Here is a 22,950-nt window from a genome sequence, read left to right on the forward strand (position 1 = left end):
CCCCACAACACAAGGAGAGACAAACAGACATGTGGGACAAAATAAAGAGTCTGAAACAAATCCACACTTGATTTATAACAGTGATGACATTGCGATGCAATGGGAAATGCTAGTCTTTTCCATAAATGGTGCTCAGTCTATTGTCTATTATATCTGTATGGGAAAAAGAAATTTTGACCTTACTTTACATCATACTAAAAATTAATTTCAGATGGATTATCTGAGTATGAGAGTAAATACAATAAAGCATCTGGCAGATAATATAAGGGGATATATTCACAACCTTGGGCTAAGCCAAGATTTCTTAAGAGGACACAGAAAGCACTAAACAGTGAGGTAAATTGTAATACGTTTGACTACATTAAAATGAAGAATTCTGTTCATTAAAAGATAATGTTAAGCAAGTAAAATTATAAGTCACAGAGTAAGAGATGTTATTTGAAATGCATATAACCAGTGGTATGCTGGCGTGGACATTTAACCGGGCAAACAAGATAGTCTAGGTATGCATCTGTTTCCAACCCCATGTTCAATGATGTCATCCTGTTATCTCATACTTAGCCATTGCTACATGTTTGACCAATTAGCAATGCTACATGAGGGACTCTTCCCCCAGAGAACTGGCTATTAAATGTTTACCAGCACCCCAGTACATATAAGCTAAAAGTACTTATGTCAGACTCCTTAGACAAATTCTATATATCAAATAAAAAAATACTGATAATCTCATTTAAAAATGGGTGTAAGGGGAATCCCTAGGTGGCTCAGTGGTTTAGCACCTGCCTTCAGCCCAGGGCGTGATCCTGGAATCCCGCGTCAGGCTCCCTGCATGAAGCCTGATTCTCCTTCTGCCTGTGTCTCTCTCTGCTCTCTTTCTCTCTCTCTGTGACTCTCATGAATAAATAAATGGAATCTTTGAAAAAAAAATGGGTGGAAGACTTCAATAGACACTTTGCAAAAGTGGATATCTGAGTTTCATTAAACATCTGGAAAACTTCCAAACCTTTCAGTTGGTAAGAGGGAAATGAAGACTAAAACCACCACAAAATATCACTAGAACCCAACGAAATAGCTAAAATAAAGACTGAGTATCAAGTGCTGATGAGTCAATGGTGTACTGGAATGATCATACACTGCTGGTGGGAATGGAAATTGACACAGCCATTTTGGAAAACCAGTAGGATCTACTAACACAAAATATACACATATTCCATGACCTACCATAGCATTGCCACCTACAGAAATATAGACATATGTGCTCACAAAGATGTATACAAAAATTTTCACTGCAGGATTATTTAATAGCTTCAAATGTGATATAATACAAATGTCTGTCAATGAGAAATCAATTGTGGCACAGACATTACATGAAATATTCCAGATGAATGAAGAGCAAACTGTGGTCACATACAATTATATGGATGAAGCTAACGAAATAATATTGAATAACAAAAGTTGAACATTGAGGGATCCCTGGGTGGCGCAGCGGTTTGGCGCCTGCCTTTGGCCCAGGGCACGATCCTGGAGACCCGGGATCGAATCCCACAACGGGCTCCCAGTGCATGGAGCCTGCTTCTCCCTCTGCCTGTGTCTCTGCCCCTCTCTCTCTCTCTCTGTGACTATCATAAATAAAAAAAATAAATAAAAAATTAAAAAAAAAAGTTGAACATTGAAACATACTATATTATTTCACTTGAATAGAGTTTAGAAATAGGCAAAGATGATTTGTGATGTAAGATAGTGGCTCCTCTGATTTTTCTATATGAGTGGTAGTTGTACAGATGGGTTAACTTTATGGAATGTTGGTGAAACTATAATATATAATATATATAATATATAATGAAGCACCAGGTATAGAGGTAAAACTATAACATTATGACTTTTAAAAACTTTTATGTATAAAAGTTATATTTAAATAAAATACATTTACTTAAAAAATTTAAGTACAATAGGGACTTGGTGTTACCAATGTTGAAGTGTTGTAAGAATTATACTTATTCCTTGAGAGATATCCCAGGGAACAACTGTTTAAGAGATCCTGATTCTACTCAGAAATTTAAGAATCCCTAAAGAACAGAATAGGGGACTAGGGAGGATAATTATTTAATTTTCAATTAACATAGCAATATTGGACTTTGGCCTGTTACTTACAGTGACAAGAGAATTTGATTGTGAACTCTAATTTCTTTTGATTTCAGAGTTTTTGAATTTTACTTGAGAGAGGATTTCATGTCTTTCCAGAAATTTGATAATGGGAAATAATTTTTAGTTAAATCTGGGGGTTTTCTATGTTAGAATCCTTATACCTTTTATTATTGCAGGGTCTCATTCACTTCATCTCACTGCAGATCCTCTGATACACCTATTAACAATGTACACACTTGGAATGGAAAATAAAATAGGGAGTATTTTTACACCCAGGAATAGAGTGGGCTTGGAATTAATTTAGCACAGGTTTTCATTCTATTCTCAAGCCTTTTATGGAGCTGTGGTACTATAGAAGGACCCAAGGAAAGTGGGAGCAGGACCACCATTATAGACTGCAGATTTGCTCTCTTGAGGGTCATAGCCACCTTCTGGTTGACCACTATCATAATGTTTAATCCCCAGGGTTAACACGAAAAAAGCTGGGACTCCTAGGGGAATGGCTATTTCCTACTCATTCTTCGTGTACAAAGAGTTCAATTAATATGAATCCTCGTCCCCCTTTGCCCCTTTATACATTCTGTTCTAGGGAAGAAGGAAAGACTAACCTGAGAAGCAAACTGATAAAGATACACTGGCAAAATCAACCCAGTTCTTTCCTTCTTCCCAGAGCTTGCCAACAGAGTAGGACTTCTTTCCTCCACATTGAATTTTCATAATGGTCCTGTTTCAAACTTGAGCTTTATACCAAAAATATGATAGCATATAACATGAGATTTTGTTTATGAGTTAGATATTACAAGAAAAGGTCAAAGTAGATTGAGAAGTTGAGAGGGAGAGATTCCCTAATATTGATATAACTGGGGAGGAGGGCCATTGGGCTGATTAAGGCAGCATTGGGAAACACTTAAAGGAATGTAACTCTATTATTTTTAAGGATAACTACATAACATCCATGATTCATTTGAATCATTGTCTCTGTCTTTAAAAAGATCTATTTTAACAGCAAGATGAGACTGATTTTCATTTTGCATATCACTACAAAAATCAGACCAGAGCCAATGTCCTGGAGTTGGGATGACACTTTCCATGTGAATCCTTTGGATTCCTTACACTTGGCAAAATGACAGGCAAGATTCATATCTTGCTCTTTGTGTGAAAGGAGTTCTTATTGCTCCTTGAAAAGCATTTTCTTCAATAGTTTAAATGTCTTCTCTGGAATTTTGTTTTCTATTAATTTGTATTACATGTCATGACGATATTTTCCAAACAAGACTAAACGTCTTAGCTGCTGCACAAATAAATTCCAAATTTTAGGGAAGTTTAAATGAATGAAGACGTACTACATTTTCCAGAACCTATGCTATGACAAGTTTCCTAAGTGTAGTTATTGAAAACACATTTGCCAGAATATTACAGGATTACATCAGCAAACATAATGTTTATATTCATTTTTTATTCCTTTGCCGTATTTACAAATCACAAGGCCCAGAATAAAGGGCTGCATTACCTTCTGAACGACTCAGGAGCATATGCCACCACAGTAACACAGAGCTTAATGGCCTCACTTATAGAGAATGTCAGGTCTTCGTTTCCATAGCAGAAATCTGAAGGGACAGAAGGTCAAGGTACAAAGTCAGAGTGGATTCCTCCAGAAATAAAGAAGAAATTAGCACTCTTAAAATTCTAGTTATATTTTATTGCCATTCTTCATCAGGCTTTACTCCTAAACTGTGAGCATTAATAATTTATTCATCTAAAGGGACTGAAATTCTGTTTCCTACTTTTGAGTAATCAGATAAAAAAATAAAAGTGCTTTCTGGGAGGTAGTTTAGGAAAAAAAGTCTGACCTCCTAGTGGATATCAAAGGGTATGTAGATGTCTAGGACATGAGACTTTATCTTTGAATTACCTCTAGTTCTACACATTCCATGATAATAAAAGACCATTTTAGAGAGTTATTCACCTAGAATTGCCCAGGAAAACTTAATTTTCTGAACACTGTGGTACTAGAGCAGTGCAGAATGAAGCACCAGTTTAATACAGTTTTCTTTTCTTTTTTTTTTTTTTTTTAGTTTATTTATGATAGTCACACAGAGAGAGAGAGAGGCAGAGACACAGGCTCCATGCACTGGGAGCCCGACGTGGGACTCGATTCTGGGTCTCCAGGATCGCGCCCTGGGCCAAAGGCAAGCGCTAAACCACTGCGCCACCCAGGGATCCCAATACAGTTTTCATAGTAGAGAATTCCTTACGCTTTAAGATTTTCAAGAATTCTTAAATTTTTTAAAAAGATTTTATTTATTTATTTGAGAGAGAGAGAAAAAAAAGAGAGAGTGTGTGTGGGAATGGGGGGAGGAGCAGAGGGAGAGTGACAAGCAGACTGTGCTAAGCACAGAGCCCACTATGGGGCTTGATCCCAAGACTCTGAGGTCCATGACCTGAGCTGAAACCAAGAGTTGGACACTTAACCATCCAGGCATCCCCAGGATTTTCAAGAAATTTAGGAAAAACAGGACATAGGAAATGTACTCATTCAATTTAAAGCACTTTTCCATGTTTTTATTTTGATTTAGGTAAAAATATTTAATATAGAATTATTAAAAACAAAAACAAAAAGGGAAAAAGAAGGACAGGGCAAATTTTGTTTTTACCTAATGACTTAAGAGGCTTCTCAGCTTTGACCAGCTCTAGGATGTCTAATATGTCAGTGGTCTCTCCCTCCAGGGACTGTAGCAGGTCAAACAGACACTGAGCTGACACACCTTTGCTGGGCCCATTATTGGCAGCATCCTGCATAAAGAAAGGCTATTTTAGTTTTATTGATTCCCACCTCAGCAATAATGTGGTTTGATCAGGAGTTCAAATTTCATAAACATCACCACTGGTAACTATTATATTGATCTGAAATTCAGCTCACGCAATCACACATCCGGCAACGCTGCCCTCTGATTTTGGAATGGAACACCTGACTTTCAAGGGATCTATTAAATGTTTGACATTTGTGAAAAAGAGACAAAGAGACATTTGTGAAAATACCTAAAAATACAGCAATAGGTAGACTGCCAGAACAATTCACATAAATGTTTCTCTTGGTCTGAGATGGAAGGACTCAGCATTCCCAAAAGAACTTTCCATAATGTATGAGTTGAATACTTCAAATACGTCTGGAGAAACAGATGCTTATTTTAACAACTCTGGGCATTTTCAGGTCTTGTTTGATAATGTAACTCCAAAATGGAGTTGCCTGCCTCTCAAATCTATTTAAAATGGCTCTGATTTGTTAAAACAACAAATCCCTCTTCAATTCCTACTATGTGCCAAGCACAGCTCTGTACACTGAGGCTATAACCAAACAAACCCAAAAAAGACATACAAATAAAACAACTAAAAACAAACCAAAAGCAAACAGAAAAACAGACAAAGGTCTTGCTTTAATGGAGCTTGAAATTCTTTTTTGGGGTATAGTAGAGATACATATTAGTGGAACAAATCCACTTATGGAATGTGATATGATATAAACACTCTGAAGAGAAATAAAAATAAAGTAGGGTAAGCGCTAGACAGTGATACAAAGGAATGAGAATCACTCTTCCTTTTTATTAATTGAGTATAAAAAGCTGGGGAGTTGTTCTATTTATATCCTACAGGCAGAGATGAAGGTTGAAGAAAAATGAAGAGAAATAATTCATGATATTCGTATCCCACTGGCTGAAGAAAGAGAGCTGAGGCACTGATTATACAAATGGACAATACAAATGAGCAGGTGATATATAAAAATAGAAGGCTGATCCAGAACCTGTAATAACCTGCCCAGGAAACCAACCCCTTGTCCATGGTAACTAGCCCAGGAAGCCAGTCTGCCATGCAGTCAGGTTAGTAGGAAGTCAGACTACTAGCTCTAGAGTGAAAACCAAATAATAACCCCTTTAACCATTGGCCCCCAGATGGCCAGGACTTGATTAAAACAGACAGCTTCCCTAACCCTTGTCCCTGCTTCCAAGACGACCAATCAGAGTAAAGCAAATATGTACCCCTAACCAATTACATAGGGTGCCCCACTTCTAGTGAGCCTGCTCACAGCTCCCCCGCACCAACGGCCTCCAATCAGGGCATAGCTGATTGAAGTCTTCCCTTTTCTCCACCGTAAAATGTTCTTCATCCTCTGTCTGCCTGTGAGTCTTTGCCAAGACACAAGTGATGGCGGCTAACTGCCTTGCCATAGCAGACTCTCACTAGGGAGCCTTTGTTTTTTGTCATTGGGTTGGTCTACATTTGTTTCCACCGAGTGTACTTACAGGAAACTCCAGGAGAGGGGCCACGCTAGCAAACAGTTGAAGCACAAATGGCTTCCGGTGTAGAATGTAGAACTGATGGCACGCAAATTCGATGGCTTGACGCAACTGGGGATTGCTTTCGTAATCGGAGTATACCTGTGGAAAGACACCACACAGTCAGCATATCAAAGTTGCGTTTGCTTTTAAAACTCAGCTATGGAGGGACACCTGGGTGGTTTAGTCGGTTAAGCGTCTGACTCTTGATTTTGGCTCAGGTCATGATCTCAAGGTCTGAGATGGGCCTCAGTTGCGCTCTATGCTGAGCGTAGAGCCTGCTTAAGATTCTCTCCCTCTTCCTCTGCCCACAACCCACCCCACCCTGATCCTCACAGTCTCAACCTCTCTCTTTAAAAAAAACAAAACAAAACACCTCATAGGCCATGGGATGCATGTAGGGAAATGGTTAATTTAATAAACTAGTAGATGGGAGTATAAAAACAGTATAATCTCTCTTGTGAGAAATTTGGTAATATACACAAATATACTTTTTTTCCCCAGGGACTTTGTCACTAGGAATTTATCTCAAGAATTGGACAAATGGGGATCCCTGGGTGGCACAGTGGTTTGGCGCCTGCCTTTGGCCCAGGGCGCGATCCTGGAGACCCAGGATCGAATCCCACGTCGGGCTCCCTGCATGGAGCCTGCTTCTCCCTCTGCCTGTGTCTCTGCCTCTCTCTCTCTCTCTCTCTCTCTCTCTCTATCATGAATAAATAAATAAAATCTTTAAAAAAAAGAATCGGACAAATGTACAAAGATGGATATACAAGAACTCTGACTGCAATTTGGTTTATAAAAGTGAAAATTTTGAACAACTGTAATTATTCATAAATTGGGGCAGGTTGCATGGTATATACAACAGAATATTATGCAGTTATTAGAAAGATGCTCTAGCACAAAATGTAGCTACATGAGAAAATGCCCATGATATTCTTAGTGCGATGTGAGAAAAGTAGGTAACAAACTTGAATATGCGGTATGATCCAACTTTGGTTTAAAAAAGAAAAGGTACGATAGAGTGCCAGGATTTTCAAGAAGTATAAATAAATGGTTATCTAGGAAAGAGGATTATAAGTGATCTTTGTTTTCTTCTTGAAATTTTAGCTTCTGAATTTTATAACGAGCATTCATTTTTGGTAATCAGTAAAAAAAAGTTATAAAAATAGAGAAGATCCAAACTATTTAAAAATAGGAGAAACCTGATATTAAAGAACATTTCTTGCCCCTGTAGACTGAACTGCACTTTGCACAAGCATATGTTACTTTTATCATTTTTATTAAAACCTCCATAAAGGAGAGGACAGGATGAGCCCCTAGGCTCAGTCGGAACTACTCCTAAGTGTAGCCAGGTATACATTAGACATGAGTACAGGGAAACTGTTCCTGCTGAAGTCACCTCCTCCAATCTCAGCATAGCAAATTTAATGCCAATGGGAATCTCTGTTCAGAGATCAGAAAACCTTTCAGAAGAAACATCAGCAGAACACTTGCCATACATTTCAATAGAGGGCAGAGCAGTGATCCCCAAACTTCTAGGGCATCAGAACCACCTGGTGTTCTTGTAAGAATCCAGAATGGGCTCTGACCCCACAGTTTCCGATTAAGTAGGTCTGGGGTGGGGCCCAAGAATGTGTATTTCTAACAAACTCCCAGGTGGTGCGGATGCTGCTGGTCCAACAGCCACGCTTTGAGAACCACTCAAAGAAGGGCGAGAAGAAATGGGGAAGCATATTCTGGGTCTGGGAGGTCTCAGAATAGAATGGGATACTGAGACCTTTTGGAAATTTCTGGGGAGATTCCATCTGATGCCTTCTGCTGCCACAAAAGAAGATAATCCCACCACCAAAAAGTTTTAGTGCAGGTTTTGTTGACCTGCTTGATGGGCAGTTAATCTTCTGGTTAGGAGGGTAGGGGCACAGCACCTGCAGCATGGTGGGGAGAATCCACTGGTAGCCACTGAGAGAGAAAAGGTGGTTGAAGTGCACGGCGCTGTTGATGACGGTGGCCGCATACTGTCTGAGCAGGGCACTGTCTTCTGGGTGGAGGATCAGAGCCCCATTAAAAACGTTGAGGAAGAGCATGATCTCATCTCCCCAGGGAAACTCGCTCGGCATGCCCAGGAACATCTCCTCCAGGAGCTGGATCCACAAGCTTTTCTGAAGAGTGTCGAGGCCAAACAGCTCCTTGCCAGCTGTGAGAACATGAAACAGCAGAGACAGAATTAGCCACACACCAATCCTGTCGGCGTGGGAGGGCCATCAAACCCGGAGGGCACTGCTGTTTCCCATTTGTTCCAATTCTGGGATTGAAGATGTACTGCTGAAATGCTTCCAGCACACAGTCCTGGCATTGGTATCACGCTCCCTCGTTCTCAAAGGACTTCCATCATCACCTTTTTCATTCAACTCTGTAGGCAAGACAGGGCTGGCATTTGCAGCGTGTTGCTACTGAATAAGTTGTGGCTTTGAGAAAAAAAATAAGTTGTTTCAGAAAGTAAATGGCAGGGGTGCTGGCTGGCTCAGTGGTTGAGTGTCTGCCTTTGGCTCAGGGCGTGATCCTGGGGTTCTGGGATCAAGTCCCACATCGGGCTCCCTTCAGGGAGCCGGCTTCTTCCTCTGCCTATGTCTCTCTGTGTCTCTCATGAATAAATAATATTTTTTTAAAAATTTTTTTAAATTTTTATTTATTTATGATAGTCACAGAGAGAGAGAGAGAGAGAGAGAGAGAGAGAGAGAGGCAGAGACATAGGCAGAGGGAGAAGCAGGCTCCATGCACCGGGAGCCTGATGTGGGATTCGATCCCGGGTCTCCAGGATCGCACCCTGGGCCAAAGGCAGGCGCCAAACCGCTGCGCCACCCAGGGATCCCATGAATAAATAATATTAAAAAAAACACACACACACACAGAAAGAAAATAGCAGGGCTGGGACTGGTTCTAGATCTTTTAACTCCTGGACAGACTAGAGCTCTTTCTATCTGCCCTGAGCTTCTGGGTGAAGAAGACATTGAACATTGGAAGCTAACTAAATATCCCAAATTAATAATTAATCAACAGGGCAAGGTTTCAAAGTGAGCCTCTTTCTGGCTGTCTCTCTCTTGATTCAGGTGTGACTGGGATAGAGTAAACCATGAACTGATCTCAAATGCGGAGTTCGGTGAGTTTTGACAAAAATACACAGTCCAGTAACCAATGCACCAATCAACATGTAGACCATTTTCACCACCTCAGAAAGGTCCCTCAGCTCCTTTACAGGAAATTCACCCCACAACCCAGAAGCAACCACTGTCCTGATGCCTGTAGATGAGTTTTGCCTCCTGAACTTCATATGAACACCTGTTCCTCACCTAGTCAAGGACTCCCCTAATACCACACGACTTCCTTCAGCTGCTTCTGATTCATTCAGAGCAGTGGTCTCAGTTTGATCCCTGCAAGAGCAGCATCAGCATCACCTGGGAACTTGCTCAAATTCCAGTTCCCGGTGGGCTCCGTTCCAGAGCTACTGAATCAGAAACTCAGGAGGGTGGAGCCCAGCAACCTGTGTTTTATCAAGTGCTGCAGGTGATCCTGATGCACGCAGGGCTGAGAAGCACCTGCTTAGAGAACGGTGTGCGGGTTAAGATGCTCTCCAGCGGGGCACAAAATGAGGGCATAGGAAGCCCAAGAAAAGAAATGACTTTTTTTTTTACTTGACACCTTGTGGATCACTGAAGAGTGAAAATTCAGCGTCAATAGCACTTCGGGGGAAGGAGGGTAGTCGGAGGAGGTCTTCCTGGAGCATGGAGACATGGGACTGTTTGTGGGCTGTGGGGATCTTCTGCGTCAGGGAGATGAGAAACAAAACCCGCCCGACTTCCTCCAGCTTCCGAGAGAACACCTAGCAGCAAAGAAAAGCAGGAGCAGAGGAAAAGTAGAATTAGCAACTCTGAAATTAAGAGGAGCAAAGAAATTGAAGTAAAATCTTTAATGGCAAATGGGACTGATACAAAATTAAGGGGGGGAGGGTGTTGAATTAAGGGAGAAATGTTTTCTTTTTTCCTTTGCCACACAGAAGGAGCAAACAACGCTTGATTGACTCTCACTTCCTGTGTCCTCCTGCTCCACAGAAGGAAGTGTTTCTGATGGGCTTGCAGGCTGGAGGAGCACAAGGCAAGCATTGTCAGGAATGGTTCCATATTCAATAGAGCCCATTTGTTTGGATGTCATAACATGGAAGACCTTTTCCCACAGGAGCCAGTCAGTTGGTTCCAAGGACCTCTCCCATTTCCACTGATGCCTTAAGCTGTTCTGAGTTTTTCTTAAAAAAAAAAAAAAAAAAAAAAAAAAAAAAAGGAGGCTGAAATGGGATCCAGGAAGAACCTATCTTGAGACAAGAGCTGATGGGACCTGGATGGCATGGACAGGATTCTCTTTGTTCCTTTCCTGTTGACGATTGGTGGGCAGGAGGTGGGAGGAGGAGGTCTATTAGCAGTCGGAAGCTGTGGAGGAAATTCCAGGGCCAGAACCACACGCTTGCATATTTCTATCTCCCTCCAGAACTGAGAAATCTTAAGCTTCCAACTTGGGAGTGTGCATAGAACAAGAGCTCCATTTTATGCAATTTTTAAAAATATGTTCGTAAACTTAAAAAAACAACATACTAGTGAAGTGCTATTGTTGATTATGGTTTTAAGTCTTTTGCTGCCAAAATCAGGGGCTGGGATAATTTGGAGGCAATTATTTTAGGAATTATATATACTTAAGACCTTATAGTTATGTATACTTAAGACCTGACACCTCACACATTGTAACACTTGCATTATTTTCCTTCTTTCAAACGTAATTTAGGTAGTTAATGCTAACTATGTTTTTAATTACTTAAGTGGTCTAATTCTATGCCATTCTCATTCATTTCATAAGGGTATTTTTGAATAGTTTGATGTTAAATTAACCTTCTTGATACGTGCAGAAAAACCAAAATGATAAATTATCCTGGAATTCTTTTTCAGATATTTTATTAAAAATAGGGGCACCTGGGGATCCCTGGGTGGCTCAGCAGTTTAGCACCTGCCTTCGGCCCAGGGCATGATCCTGGAGTCCTGGGATCAAGTCCCACATCGGGCTTCCTGTATGGAGCCTGCTTCTCCCTCTGCCTGTGTCTCTGCCTCTCTCTCTCTGTGTCTCTCATGAATAAATAAAATAAAATAAATAAAAAAAAATAGGGGCACCTGGGTGGCTGAGTTGATTAAGCATCTGATTCTTGGTTTGAGCTCAGGCCATGATCTCAGGGTGGTGGGATTGAGCCCCCCATTGGCCTCTATGTTTGACATGGAGTCTTCTTGAGATTCTCTCCCTCCCCCTCTGCCCCTCTCCGTGCTTGCATGCTTGTGTGCTATCTCTTTCAAACAAACAAACAAACAAACAATCTTAAAAAATAAATGAATGTAACACAGAGATCATATTAAAACTGTATCATTATTAGAATCATAAATTATAGCTATATTTTGTATACAAAATAATGAATTTCCTTATTCCATTCCTCAATCTTAAATGTAAGTATAACTGCTGGATTATATCTCCTCCTGTTTTAAGGGAAGTTAGTAACATGCTTAAGGTCAGGTGACCAGTCAGTGGCAGAGCTAGGACTGTGTCCAAGTCTTTGCACCTTAGTTCAGTGTTTTTCCAGGCATAATACATTGGTCCCTTGTATTTTATTCTCCCCAACCAGTGTAAACCTCTGTGGCAACCTTCTAATAGCTACATTATGTGTACTTCCAATCCTGTTTTACAAAAATATGAAAAAACCTGGAAACGAGTAGGTAAACAAATTTGAAGATTTCTAGTGGTTATGCCCAATTTGCCATAACATTAATCCAAGTGAGTGTTCCTTAATATCTTTGCATTATGATCCAATTTATGAAAATTAACACACTGTTTTGGAGAACTATTGACCAAGGTCCTATCCAACCACTCTCTCTAGAAAGGACCATATCAGAATAAGAATCTCAGGGTTGGCAACACACTCCGTGATCATCTATCCCAATGATTTGACAAAACCATATAATTAAACAGAAGTGGTCAGGCACCTGTTTCTGAATGAGCTCCTGTCCTTTCTCCGGATGCATGTGTACAAGGTTCAGCTGTGGAGATACTGACCTCCGGAAAGGATAAATATCCCGAACATAGGTCTGTGGTGGGGTTACACAAAGAAAAGAGTTCAGATGATTAAACTTTTACTCTCATCTCCTTTTTACCCAAATGTCAAATGAAATTTATATATTTTCAAATGTTTTATCACTTTATGCTCTCCAATTCTATAAAATCCCAGGGAAGGTAAGCCGCCTCCTCAAGAAAGCATCAAACTACCTAGCCTTAGCATCCTTTCTAAACACTAGGCTGCTATATCAGGAGCAAAGGAGCCAAAAGCAATTTAATAATAATAATAATAGAAGAAGGTCATCATTGTCAAATGAGGTCAATGATCTTTTTGAGATGCCCTTTGGTCATTAAGTCAGGTCACCGTGGTCATGCTCAACACAATAAGAAGAGGAACAACAAGGACACTAAAATTCCAAATAGACGCACATAATTATTATATGGGCAACTTACTTTTTCATCAGGATGTAATAGTAATGAGTGCTTTACTTGCCTTATCTCCTTTAATTGTTGCTACTTATAGTAGATACTATTATCCTCTTCATTTTACGGACAAGGGAAACGAAGGGTACAAAGGTACAGTGGTGAGTCCAAAGCTACACTGACATGACAGTAAGGTGGTGTCACCTAAGTGGCCACACTCCTAACCTCTGAACAACAATGCCTCCTTGAGTGACAGCAACATTCAGGAAAGGCATGACAAGTTTCCAACACAACTCAACATGAGCTTGTCACTGCCCAGTCTCACCTTATTGTAGTGGATAAGATTCCATCTTTTATCCATGAGAAAATAATGGGTTGACTGAGATTCTGGGATATTAAAAAACTCCAGACACTCCTAGAACAATAACAATAAGTGTCAATAAATGTTTATGGAGAACATATTATGTGCCAGGTAGTAAGCTGGAAGATACAAATATCATAAAAACACGGTAGCGGCTTATAAGGATTATATATCATATACTTTTTGTAGTATCTATATAGATAACAGCTATGCATTGGGTTTGGATACACAGTTGCCCAAAGAATGATATAATAAAGACTGGTAATGTAATATAAGCCATCTGCTCTCAAAGTGCTAAAAGATGTACAGTTATAAATTCAGACTGAGGAGTGAACTGTGGAGGCACAGTGGCATCTACTGGTCTCAATGTCGGGAAGAAAGCATGTTAGGAATATCATTAAAAATAACACAAGTTACAACACACTGAAGAATTATTACATACTGTATTCGAAGTTCAATGCCTTGCAAGTAGATAACTTGTACAACCTGCACTAGGACCCCAGTACTGGTAAAAGAGAATCTGAGCCTAGAGAGGATACGTTCCGTTTAGGTCACGCTGGTTGTGGTAGAACCAGGGTTTGGACTTACTCTGCCTTCCTGCCTCTCTAGCATTCAGTGTGAGCAGGGAAAAGTGATGGTTGTTGACATCTGCTTCATTAGGCCTTAGAAATTCTCTGGAGATATCTGGGTGAGGGTTGAAGGAGACACTTGGTACTGAAATAAGATATACACGTTTGGTAAAACTGAATTTTTCAGAGGCCTTTCCTGCTTACGTCTGGGCCTGGAGTTGTGTTCCAGGAAATCAGATTACCAAAAGTTTGGAATCCAGATAGATGGGGAATCACTGTAGTACTTCACTTATTAGTTTACCTTAAAAACCTTATAGGCACGTGTAACTATGGATTGCCTTTCTTCCAACGTGCACAACCACCATAACCATTAAAGATACTTTCTTGACTCACCTGTTTTATTCTAAGGTATATATTTTCTGCTTCTCCACTCATTTCTGTTGGTGGAAGTCAGACTATACACTGAGCAACTAGGTGCCAGAAGAATCCTGGCAGGATCATCAGCTGACAGAGACCTGCCCTAGCTCCCTCAGTGTGTAATCCCAGGGCACCTCCAGAACTATCCCTAAGTCATACCAGGGTGTTCCTAATAAGCAGGAATCAACAGCATTCCAAGAGGAGTTAGTACACACTATGGTATCAGGCTGCTGCTTCAGCTAAGAGAGAATCTGCATGCATTTGCCTACCTCAATGCAGAGCTAGAATGTTGGTAGGTGTGGGGGAGATGATACAAGAAAACAGGGAAGTATTCAATAGTGGAGCAAATTCTACAAGAGGTGAATCAATGCACACATTGATTTGAAGATAGGAAAATACCATTTAATTCTAAATGGTATGATCAGTGAGATGGCCATAGACATTGTGCATTAAAAAATCATTTCTGTTGAAAGCCATTCCTACCTTTAGCAGGGCTTCGAACTGAGTGTCTTCATGGACTGGTAACTGGGTTGGGATATCACACTCATTCTGTCCATGAACTACCAAGGTTTTGGTACCTAGAGAAGCCAAACAAATCATAACTCTACTCTAGGGAAACTTTTATTTAAGGCACAAAATACGAAAATATGATCAATAGGCTGATGTTTTTCTTATTATGATGGTTACTTTCAGTGAGTACTTAAGGTGATTTGTGTATTGTACTAATATCACTTTTTTATAGTTAAAATGCATGTTTTAAATATTTTTTTACCAATTAAATAACAAAAAGCTACCATTTATGGAGTTCCCAATACTTTTATATGTATTTTACATGCATAATCATTGTTAAATCTCACAGCAACCTTATGGTAGGGCTATTATTATTTTTCATTCTACAAATGGGAAAATGAAGAAAACAGACTCTTAGAAGTAAGAACTTGTAAGTAACTTAGAGACACATTTATTTAGCAGAAAAGTCAGAATTCAAACCTTAAGCATTGCAACAAGTAATCTATCCCTGTATTTTAAAGAAATAATCATGCAGTGATGGTTAAGAAAATATAAACAGATATCAGCAAAATCATGACAAGGACCTGGAACGCAAGTTAAATTTATAGTTTCAGGATTCTGCTTGGCTAGGGAGTTAGTACTTACTCTACTTCATTCATTAATTATAAGTCCTTGTGAACATTATGATATACCTTGATTTTTAATGAGCCGTTTCTCAGTCTAAGAATGACAACAAGAATTGCTTTGCTATAATAAAAACTGCTCACTTTGTTGGATAACCTATTGAATATATAAATACACAACTTCCACTTACAGAACGCTTGCTATGAGTCAGGTAGGACAGCAAGTATTTTATCTACCTAAATGCATTGACTACTCATAATTGTGCAGTGTGAATCACATCCTTGTTTTGCCCATGAATAAAGAAAGCTTAAAAAAATGATGTACTTTTTCATAGCTAATACTAACTGTACAAATAATAAATGGCAGTAACATGATTTTAATGTAGGCCTCTACACTGCCATACCCTGTGTTTTCATCTTTATATAATTTTGCATTTCTCTTTATTTTAATACATGGATCATCTCATATTTTCTCAGTCACTGCACCAGGATAAAGACTCGGCCGAATTTCCATCTTAAAGGAAAGCAAGCTATCAGAAGTGAAAAGGAACCACAGCTAGAGTTTACATCACACTTCATGTTCTTTTGTTGTTCTCTCTCCATTTTTCCTGCTTGTCCCTTTTCCAATTTTTCATAAAGCCATCTCTCATAGAGTTTACAAAGATCTGGGGTCCATGCCATGCAAACAGTATTATTCCCCTTGCAGTGCCAAACATTCATTCAAGAAGGCTCCCCGTTCAGCTGGCCCTCTGCGATAGACTTAAATAAATCTTCAACCTTGGCAGTTCTTCAAGGACTAATTCACGTGGATCAGTTCTGATGTCTCCCCTTTCATCTGGCAATCACTGACTTTTAAAGGATCTATTGTATTTCTTCAGATTGTATGAAACAAAAATTCTTTGAAGCCCTCAACACCAGGGTCAGGTCTCTGAAAATTTTCTCATGAATGAAAGAGGCAGGTTGGTCTTTAAAAGGCTTATTTACATTCTTAGACAAAGAGAAAAGTTATATCATCCAAAAGCAGTAGTGGATTACCTGGCATGGATGCGGTCACCAGGAGCTTCACCTCACACTGCTCCTTCTTCATGGTCTGCTTGAGATCCTTGAAGAAGAGGCCCTCTACATAACCCACCACCTCCCATAGGAAAGTCAGAGTGGCTGAAATGGCATCCATCCCCCACTCACAGGGGGTCCGCACAAAGTACATGATTAATCCCACCTAAAAGAACAGGAGGAGGTTACAAAGCCACAATAATCCTGAGCAAACATTCTCATTTCCTTGGCTTTTCTTTCCTTAATTAAATATTCTTTTGTGTCTTCATATTCTCCATTCAACGGTTCCTCTAATACTTTCAATAGCAGTAAGCAAGAGAGGGTGTAACTGAAAAACCAACCAGAGGAGGTTATGTTTTGTGTATCATTGAAATGGTGATTTGCTAAGAAAGCAGAAGATTGTTTTTCCAGGCTTCAAGAGACTTGGTAGCTCAGGAACTGAGGCCACCCCGAATTAATCTCAACACGATGTTTGCTGAAACAGTAATTGCAGATTGGGTTACATATAATAGTCTGAACCAATGAATACTCTGCTTGGCAAAACTGGCGAACTTAACAGATTTTTGTTTGTGTCCCCTATAATGTTGAAAGCCTCAGTGTCCTTTTGAACATATTTAAGTTGACATTTAAAATGTCTCATCCTGGGCAGCCCCGGTGGCGCAGCATTTTAGCGCCGCCTGCAGCCCAGGGCCTGATCCTGGAGACCCGGAATCGAATCCCACGTCGGGTTCCCAGCATGGAGCCTGCTTCTCCCTCTGCCTGTGCCTCTGCCTCTCTCTCTCTTGTCTCTGTCTCTATGAATAAATAAATAAATAAAATCTTTAAAAAAAATAAAATAAAATGTCTCATCCTGAGGGAATTTTTGTTGTTAATAGGAGAATATGTTAAACATTCTCTACATTGAAGTAAAAGGCAGATTGACTATAATTAGAATGTGTATTTCAATGAATTTGATTAAAGAAATTTTTACTACTTATTCAAGTGTGCACAACAAAATCATAAAGAAGTAATGTAAAACCTTTCCTTGTGGGAATCTCTGGGTGGCTCAGCGGTTTAGCGCCTGCCTTTGGCCCAGGAGGGGATCCTGGAGTCCCGGGATTGAGTCCCACATCAGGCTCCTGGCATGGAGCCTGCTTCTGTCTCTGCCTCTCTCTCTATGTCTATCATAAATAAATAAATCTTTAAAAAAAAAAAAAAAAGCTTTCCTTGCCCATGGCTTTATCTATTTGTTCTTGAAAAATTTCTTAATCCTAGAAAACTTTCTAGTTCTATTGAAAGAATCAGCCTATGGTGTCACTAACCTAATCTGCTTTGGTGGTTCTGAAGGTTAACCACCCTCCTGAGGGTCAACCCTCATCTCTAGTAGAAATCTATCAAAGACAGGAAAAAGTGGTAAGTCCTATGGGTTTAAAGTGCCTTGATCCATCAGAAATGAGGCATCCTTAAAACTCATGCAGGACATCAGACTCTTTGTCTTACATGTCTGTCAATTGAATCTGATGATATCTGAGCTGGTCAGAGTGGGGTTTCCTTGTGGACAGTAGAGGAATGATGTTTGAGATGGCAGGCATAGTGCATAAGTGTTAGGGCATATTTGTTAAGTTGAGGATTTGGAGATTTATTCCCTTAAAATTATCTGAGTACCCAACCCTTTTAAAAGTTTTCACATACCCCTAGATGTGCTCAAACCTCAGGGTGAAGATCACTGGGACAAAGTTCAACAGTCCCAAACAAGATTAGAAGAGATGGGTCAGTGGTCCCAACATGCCCTCTTTACGTACCCTTAACAGTCATTAGAAAAAAGAAATATACAATATGGGTAATGGTTTAAAAAGGACTCTGCCCTTCACTGTTTTGCCATTCTGACTCCTTTTCTAGTCCATTCAAAGCATCTATGTACTTGGGATTTGAGGAAAGATTAGGGTTTAGAGAGAAATGTGAAAATAGGAATTTATATTTATATTGTAAAACAGGGTTATACAGCAAAACCAAATTGTTGCCAGCTCTTTTTTCTTTCTTTTTTTTTTTTTTAAGATTTTATTTGTTTATCCATGAGAGACACAGAGAGAGAGGCAGATATATAGGCAGAGGGAGAAGCAGGCTCCATGCAGGGAGCCCAATGTGGGACTTGATCTCGGGACCCTGGGATCACCCTCTGAGCCAAAGGCAGAAGCTCAACCGCTGAGCCACCCAGGTGTCCCGCCAGCTCTTTTTTCTATTAGCTTGTCAATCACCGAGCTGAGAGGACCTATATCTTCCATTAAGGCCTTTTGAGAGCTAACAGGGAAGAGTATGGAGGAAAGGAAATGAAATGTCCAGCTTCTTATCCCAGGGATGCTGCAGGATGATGGAGAGTGATGGGCCAGGTAAGCATCTCCCCTACGCTAGTGACCTGAGGGAATGGGCTGACACACTGAAGGGGCTTTTGCCTCCAATCTCCGTTAGGGTCTCTGACAGAAGTTCACTTCCGGGCCTTTCAATATCAACCAGGATGCCACATAAACATGGCAGGGCACATAATTAAACTGAGGAAGGCCCTGACATTTGCCTTTGATAACCTACCTTTGGGTTCTGTGTGGGGTAGACAGGACCAAGAAGTAGAGATTTTGGCTGCAGAGCTTTCTGGAATGAATTGCCATAGACTGGTGTCACTGAGCATAATGCTTTAGTCAGGGGTCTTCCTAAGCTGGAGCCATAAGAGACACACAACCAGAACCTAGAGGGCTGTTTAGCACCAGCAGGAGCTGAGGTGATGTTGTTTGCCAGCAAGTACCCCTGGCAGCCCATAGATTCCCAAAGTCATAGCAGCCATGGGCTTTCGCTTCCACCAGCCAGGCATCTAGCAACTAACCAGATAAAGAACATTGTCTCACAAAGGAGGAAGCCAGAGCAAATACTGAACAAGGAGTAGAATGTTCACCAAATGTAGGAGTGCTGACAACACTGACTCCGATTTTGACCACCTCGTTCATGTCCATGTCGTGACTTCCCCTGGGACTAGGTGTCCTGGGCCCCTTGGAGGTTAGTGTATGCCCTGAGCAGAATGCTGGAAGGCTTGTTCTGAGCTTCCTTCTAGCACACAGGTGGCGCCACTTTAGATAACTACCCTTTCACTTCACCACAATGCCCTAGCTCTATAAAAGCTGTGGATTAAGGGTCTGGATTTGGCAGAAAATAGCTGCCTAGCACTTGGATCGGTGTCTGCCCCCATCTTCCCTGTCAGTAAATTACTCTGAACACAATTCTGTATGAACAGAATAAAGTGGCTTGCTTCATTTTTCCATCTCAAAGTGCCTTCTCAGTCTGGAGGATATTTTACTGTCCCTCCTCCACCTTCCAACAACAAAGATCTTTTTTTTTTTTCTCCCCAACCCCACACAGTGTTTAGAGATGAAAGAAGTTGGAAAGGAGGAGAATTTCTAGAGACTAAATATTTTTAGCCAAGAGAGACTGAACACGATCCAGAGTTACTATTTATATGTTTTTATCAGTCTGAACTTCAAACTGGATTGGACACTTATTTATATTCTTTCCCTTGTCAACCAGCTGGTGGGCACTTGGGAGGAAAACCAAATCAGTCAGAGATGAGAGAAAGGGATTACAAATTTTCTCTGCACATAAGAGCTGTAGTGTCAAGTTTTGCATTCTGCTACAGATGCATGTGGATACTTGTCCTCTTTCCCGACCTGCTAGAAGACTAACAATAGTAAGGGAGAAAGAAGTTCTCCCCACACAGACATTCACTTGGCCATTTGTCTGGATTAACGTGCAATTTCAAAGAAGACGCATCAGGCTAATCATCCCCAAACTGCATATTCTTTTAGGGTGTAAGAAGGCGATCCTAAAGAAACTGGTACATTCTGGAGGGTTCAGAAAGGAGCTGTTGGGATGGTTTAAAGCAAAGATAGTTGCTATGGAAAGATACACTCACAAATACTTTCCATCTAGGGCAACATTTGCCTCTCTCTGTATGCGTGTGTGTGTGTGTGTGTGTGTGTGTATTTTAAAAGTGAGATAGGAAAAAATATGTCACTAAAATGACATATAAGTTTTCTTAACAGAAAACCAAAATTAAGAACCAACATAAGCAAGTTGTATGATGCCAAAGGAAGACAAAGATGAAGCCGACATTTCTTGAGTGCCCACCACGTGCCACGTAGTGTGTCAGCAGGGGCTTCCCCATACAAACGGTGAATTTAACTGATCATGATCTACCTTCAGCCGTATCATTAATGGGATCTTATTGAAAAAAAAATTCCCTAGACCTTTTTTTTTTTCTCATGTTGCTGCTTCCTAACTGGAAATGAACATTTTTATCTTATTGGAGGCAAAACTCACCAAGTAGTTGAAGAGGATGTGAGACGTCTGGGCAGGAAAGTCTCCGATATTTAAGAGAAGTTTGCGCAGCATGTACATTAACTCATCCTGAAAGAAGAAAATTTCCACATCTCATTCTGCTGCCATGCTGCAGGAAATAAAATTAACTTCTTAAAAAGTGAGGGAAGCTCTTCCTTCTCCCTCATGTTGCTTTCCACTATGTCCAGCATTTTCATATAGTATAGGTGATACTTATTAAACAGTATTTAAACCAACTGTAATACCTTCTCTTAGGAGCTAAACTATGAAATCACTGAGCAGTAGACAAGTTTTTTTTTGTTTTTTTTTAGTAAAAATTTAGACTGTGTCTACAGGTCATAGGCAAATCACAGGAAAGCTGTACATTTAGTCAACTCTATTTGTTTTGACTTCCAGGTGTGATGGAAATGTAAGGCAGACCTAAATGAGGTGTAATGAACTTCACAGGTCTGCTTCCTAGGTTTTGAGGTGAGGAGATAAAGCTAGGTCGAGAGAAGATAGACAGAGATGTCTGTAATTAACCTTACCTTTCAGAAACTAAACTTAACCTTCCCACCAACAGGACCATAACACAGAAATGAACAAATACTTTTTAAAAATCAGAGTATTTTGCCATTGCTCAGAAAACTACTTTTATTTGGCATAATCTTCTTACAGGTGGCCTGCTAAATTATTTTTTTTTTTAAGAAACGCACAGTTTCAACATATTCTAATAATCCTACCTGTATCACAGACTACCAAGCAATCAGAATTCAGGAAATGTACCCATCACTAAGAACACTAAGCTGAATTTAATATTTTGTCTATAAGACTGACTATCTTTCAGTATCTTAGGGTCATCACCACTCTTGTACCAAACACATATGGAGACATCAATCAATGGACCAATTTGAAAGAAAACAGATTTTAGTACTGTTCATCATTATCATTACCTAAAGCACTTATTTGCTATGTGTCAGACATTGATGTTCTCTACACAGCGCTATGAAGCCCATTGTCTGCTTTCAACAGTGTTCACACACATAGCTACACGGCTATACTCTAAAGAAATAGGAATTTACTTGTCTATTGCTGATGGTCAGTTTTTCCAGAAAATGTCGAAGAACTGTTGATGGATCTTCAATTAGACAATTCCATAAGACTTGTTGGGCCACAGCGCTCACTTCAGAAGAGAGAGGACATTGAACATTTGTCTTAAATAGAGACAAAGTATTAGATGAACTATTCAAACAATTTACTAAGCTTTAACTAGTCTCTCTTTTTTGCCTTAACAAGGTTCTGTGAACTCTTTTCCTGCTGAAAGGTAGATATTTGTTCTCGTTGTTTGCTTCTGAACATTTTCACCTATAAAGAAAAGGTAACGAAGGAGTACAAGATGGTCTTTAGATTTTAGAATTGCTGTTGTAAAGAATACATTTGTGATTCACAACAGTCTATCATTCAGCCTTAGAAGGAAATCCTGACATTTGTGATAATAAAGATGGATTCTGAGGGCATTATGTTAAATGCAATAAATCAGACAGAAAAGGACAAATACTATATGATCTCACATGTGGAATCTAAAATTAACCAAACTTGAGCAGCCCAGATGGTTCAGCGGTTTAGCGCTGCCTTCAGCCCAGGGCATGATCCCGGGGTCCTGGGATTGAGTCCCACGTCGGGCTCCCTGTATGGAGCCTGCTTCTCTCTCTGCCTGTGTCTCTGCCTCTCTCTCTTGGTGTCTCATAAATAAATAAAATCTTAAAAAAAATAAAATAAACCAAACTCCTAGATACAGAGAGCAGACTGGTGGTTGCCAGAGGTGGGGTGCAGTAAATGAATGAAGGTGGTCTGGAGGTAAAAACTTGCAATTATAAGACAAATGAATAAATCCTGGGGATGCAACATACAGCCTGGTGACCGTTAACAATATTGCATCATATATTTGAAGGTTGCTAAGAAAGAAAGTTTTAGAAGTTCTTATTATAAAAATAAATGTTACTACAGGTGGTAATGGGTGTTAACTAAACTTTCATAATATATGCATA

General features: G+C 40.0%; 1 protein-coding gene across 14 annotated transcripts in view; it reads right to left on the bottom strand.

Annotated features, from left to right (window-relative positions):
* The window catches only part of UNC80 (unc-80 subunit of NALCN channel complex), a 215,487-nt gene that overhangs the window by 43,519 nt on the left and 149,018 nt on the right, over positions 1 to 22,950 (bottom strand). For all 14 annotated transcript variants that reach the window (XM_077885391.1, XM_077885394.1, XM_077885390.1 and 11 more), the window contains 11 exons: positions 21,985 to 22,085; positions 20,906 to 20,992; positions 16,550 to 16,733; positions 14,865 to 14,959; positions 13,360 to 13,449; positions 12,542 to 12,643; positions 10,173 to 10,353; positions 8,402 to 8,670; positions 6,444 to 6,578; positions 4,800 to 4,938; positions 3,656 to 3,752 (listed from right to left, as the gene is read on the bottom strand). In XM_077885391.1, coding sequence (XP_077741517.1) covers positions 3,656 to 3,752; positions 4,800 to 4,938; positions 6,444 to 6,578; positions 8,402 to 8,670; positions 10,173 to 10,353; positions 12,542 to 12,643; positions 13,360 to 13,449; positions 14,865 to 14,959; positions 16,550 to 16,733; positions 20,906 to 20,992; positions 21,985 to 22,085 — 1,480 coding nt within the window. The remainder of the gene's footprint in view (positions 1 to 3,655; positions 3,753 to 4,799; positions 4,939 to 6,443; positions 6,579 to 8,401; positions 8,671 to 10,172; positions 10,354 to 12,541; positions 12,644 to 13,359; positions 13,450 to 14,864; positions 14,960 to 16,549; positions 16,734 to 20,905; positions 20,993 to 21,984; positions 22,086 to 22,950) is intronic.

This window comes from Canis aureus, chromosome 36 (genome assembly GCF_053574225.1).
Source record: "Canis aureus isolate CA01 chromosome 36, VMU_Caureus_v.1.0, whole genome shotgun sequence".
Taxonomy (NCBI): Eukaryota; Metazoa; Chordata; class Mammalia; order Carnivora; family Canidae; genus Canis; species Canis aureus.